Here is a 2,500-nt window from a genome sequence, read left to right as displayed (position 1 = left end):
GCATCAACAGTAAACAGCTGATCTAGAATCAATCTAAAACACATGTCACGCAATTGACAGAAATGGGGAGGGGGATGAATGGATTTTTTTTTTGCGCATCTTTTCTTCTATTAATAGCCCTTATTGGACAGACCTGTTTACCAGTTTGTTGGGAGAACAGATGTTACGGTTCCTGGAAATGCGAGCGGCGGCTGATCCGTATGCGTGCCCTCCAGGCCCTACTGGTGCTCACAGAATCGACAAACAGGGTCAATAGAAAGAGAAAAAACAAAACATCAGGTTATGTAGCGTGTATGGTGCCGTCAGAGCCAATCAGGGCTGACGTTGGGGTTTCCATGGAAATTATTTCTACACAAAAGCCTGCGTTGTCGCCGTGGCGTCGGGCGGCGGTGCGTAGCTGGTTAAAAGCGGTGTGACGTGGCTCGGACTGGGCTGAGTCACGATCGCCGTGGCGAGGGCACAGGCAGATGGAAGCCATTACCCCCGCAGGGCGACGTCCCCGCTGAAACAGGGCAGCGCACGCACAGACTAAACGTCTGCCTTCTTCTCCCCCGCCCTTACGGAAACACTTACATTTAAATATGATGCATTATCAAGGCCTCGCAACACAACATATGGGCAAATATACGTGTTGCCACTTCTGCAGATGCGTGCGGGTGTGTATACACACACACACACACATACACACTCGTCTATACACATGCACACACTCACTTACAAGTGTGCCTGCATGCACACACACCCACCCACCCACACACACACACACACACTCAAACATAGACCCAGACACACTCACCTACACACGCACGCAAGCACGCACACACACACACAGACACTCATCTATACACATGCACACACAGACACTCTCATCTATACACATGCACATACTCACACACAAGTGTGCCTGCATGCACACACACACACACACACTCAAACATAGACCCAGACACACTCACCTACACACGCACACGCTCTCACACACACACACACACACAGACACACACACACACGTGCGCACACACATGCGCGCACAGACACACACACACACACTCACACGCACACACGCACACTCAACAATAAGTACACACCTGTGCAGTGTATTTACAAGGCTTTAAGTCGTGCTTTGTATGGAACACTTGTATTAGGAATAGTTAGTGGTATAGTCGTGCTGTGAAGTTAAGTGAAGTTTCCGTGGCTTGTTTTTAAGTCGTCGCGTAGCTGTTTTGAAACCGTATGTCGGATGACGTTAGAGATGTTGCGGTCCTGTTTTGTCTCACACGTGTTTCTGCTCTGTGGGTTTTCTGTAAAAGACGTTTCTCTCTCTCTCTCTCTCGTGGAAGCGCAGTGCACTGTTTCGCATCTGAAACTGGGCCACGGATAATTCCACTGCGGAAACTTTTAGCCGGAATGTTCCGTTCTGAATAGCCTGAAATGTTCACGATGGCTATTTGTTATAGAAACCCCAGTTTCAGTTTTCTTAAATGCATTTGCGTTTAAGGCGTTTAACTGCAGCTCTTTTTCAGAACAACTTTAAAAAGATAACTTGCAGAGGAACTACTGAAAATGTATTTATGTAACCAGAAATACCCTATTGAGAGTGAGGGGGACCTGATGTAAAACTACAAAGTTACCCAACAAAGTTACCCAAGAAGACAGTTGATCAAGTTGCATGTTGCATATTTCAGTGGCATGTTGAACTGGAACAGTTCAGGTTATATGAGGTCACTGTGATACAGTGGCAGTGCCCCTCCTGGGAATCAAACCTGCAACCTGCAGAGTTACACACTGCAAAAAATTAGTCAATCTCAACGATTATTTACCACATATCTACACTTATAATCATATTTCTTTCACTTTTTGTTTTGCTAAACAAGACAGAAATATTGCGTGCGAGGTGAGAGAATTTCAAGATTAGCCAGTTAGCAAAGACAATTTCACTTGTCAAACAGTGCAAGCTAATATTTCCTACTTGAGAGAGAGAAAAAAAAAAAAAGTAGGACAAGACAAAAACACTTAACAGACATTTTTTTGCTGTGGAATCCTCAGTCCCCACACTGTTACTCTACACTGCTGCTCCAACCCAACATGAGAGGATTTCACGTGTGTCGTACCTGATTTAGTGATTTTTCTCCTGTCTCCTGTAGAAAGTGGACGTGACAAGCAAAGCTGTGGCTGATGTGATCTCCAAGACCTCAGAGTACCTGCAGCCTAACCCAGGTAAGAGGCTCAGGGCTGGGGTTACTGTACACAGAGCCGGGCCGTTGGGAGCAGTGACCTACTGACATATTTACCCGCCAAATACAGGTCTGCAGTTGTAGCGTGTTTGTAAATGGCGTTTTACACACGTGTGTTTGTTCATTGATTTCTGTAATCCACTACTTTACTCGTTCATTCCTCTCGCTCTCCCTCTCTCTACATCCCTCTCCCTCTCTTTCACTCTCTCGCTCTCCCTCTCTTTTCATCCCTCTATTTCTCTATTTCCATCTTTCACTCTCCCTCT

At 46.0% G+C, this 2,500-nt stretch overlaps 1 protein-coding gene across 1 annotated transcript in view; it reads left to right on the top strand.

The window, feature by feature from the left end:
- sh3gl1b (SH3-domain GRB2-like 1b) overlaps positions 1-2,500 on the top strand; it is a 27,598-nt gene that overhangs the window by 13,901 nt on the left and 11,197 nt on the right. Inside the window, exon 3 of the mRNA XM_061240585.1 lies at positions 2,145-2,217. Within this exon, the coding sequence (XP_061096569.1) occupies positions 2,145-2,217 (73 nt within the window). The remainder of the gene's footprint in view (positions 1-2,144; positions 2,218-2,500) is intronic.

This window comes from Conger conger, chromosome 4, assembly GCF_963514075.1.
Source record: "Conger conger chromosome 4, fConCon1.1, whole genome shotgun sequence".
NCBI classification, from domain to species: domain Eukaryota; kingdom Metazoa; phylum Chordata; class Actinopteri; order Anguilliformes; family Congridae; genus Conger; species Conger conger.
This window is presented reverse-complemented; position numbering and strand designations above follow the sequence as displayed.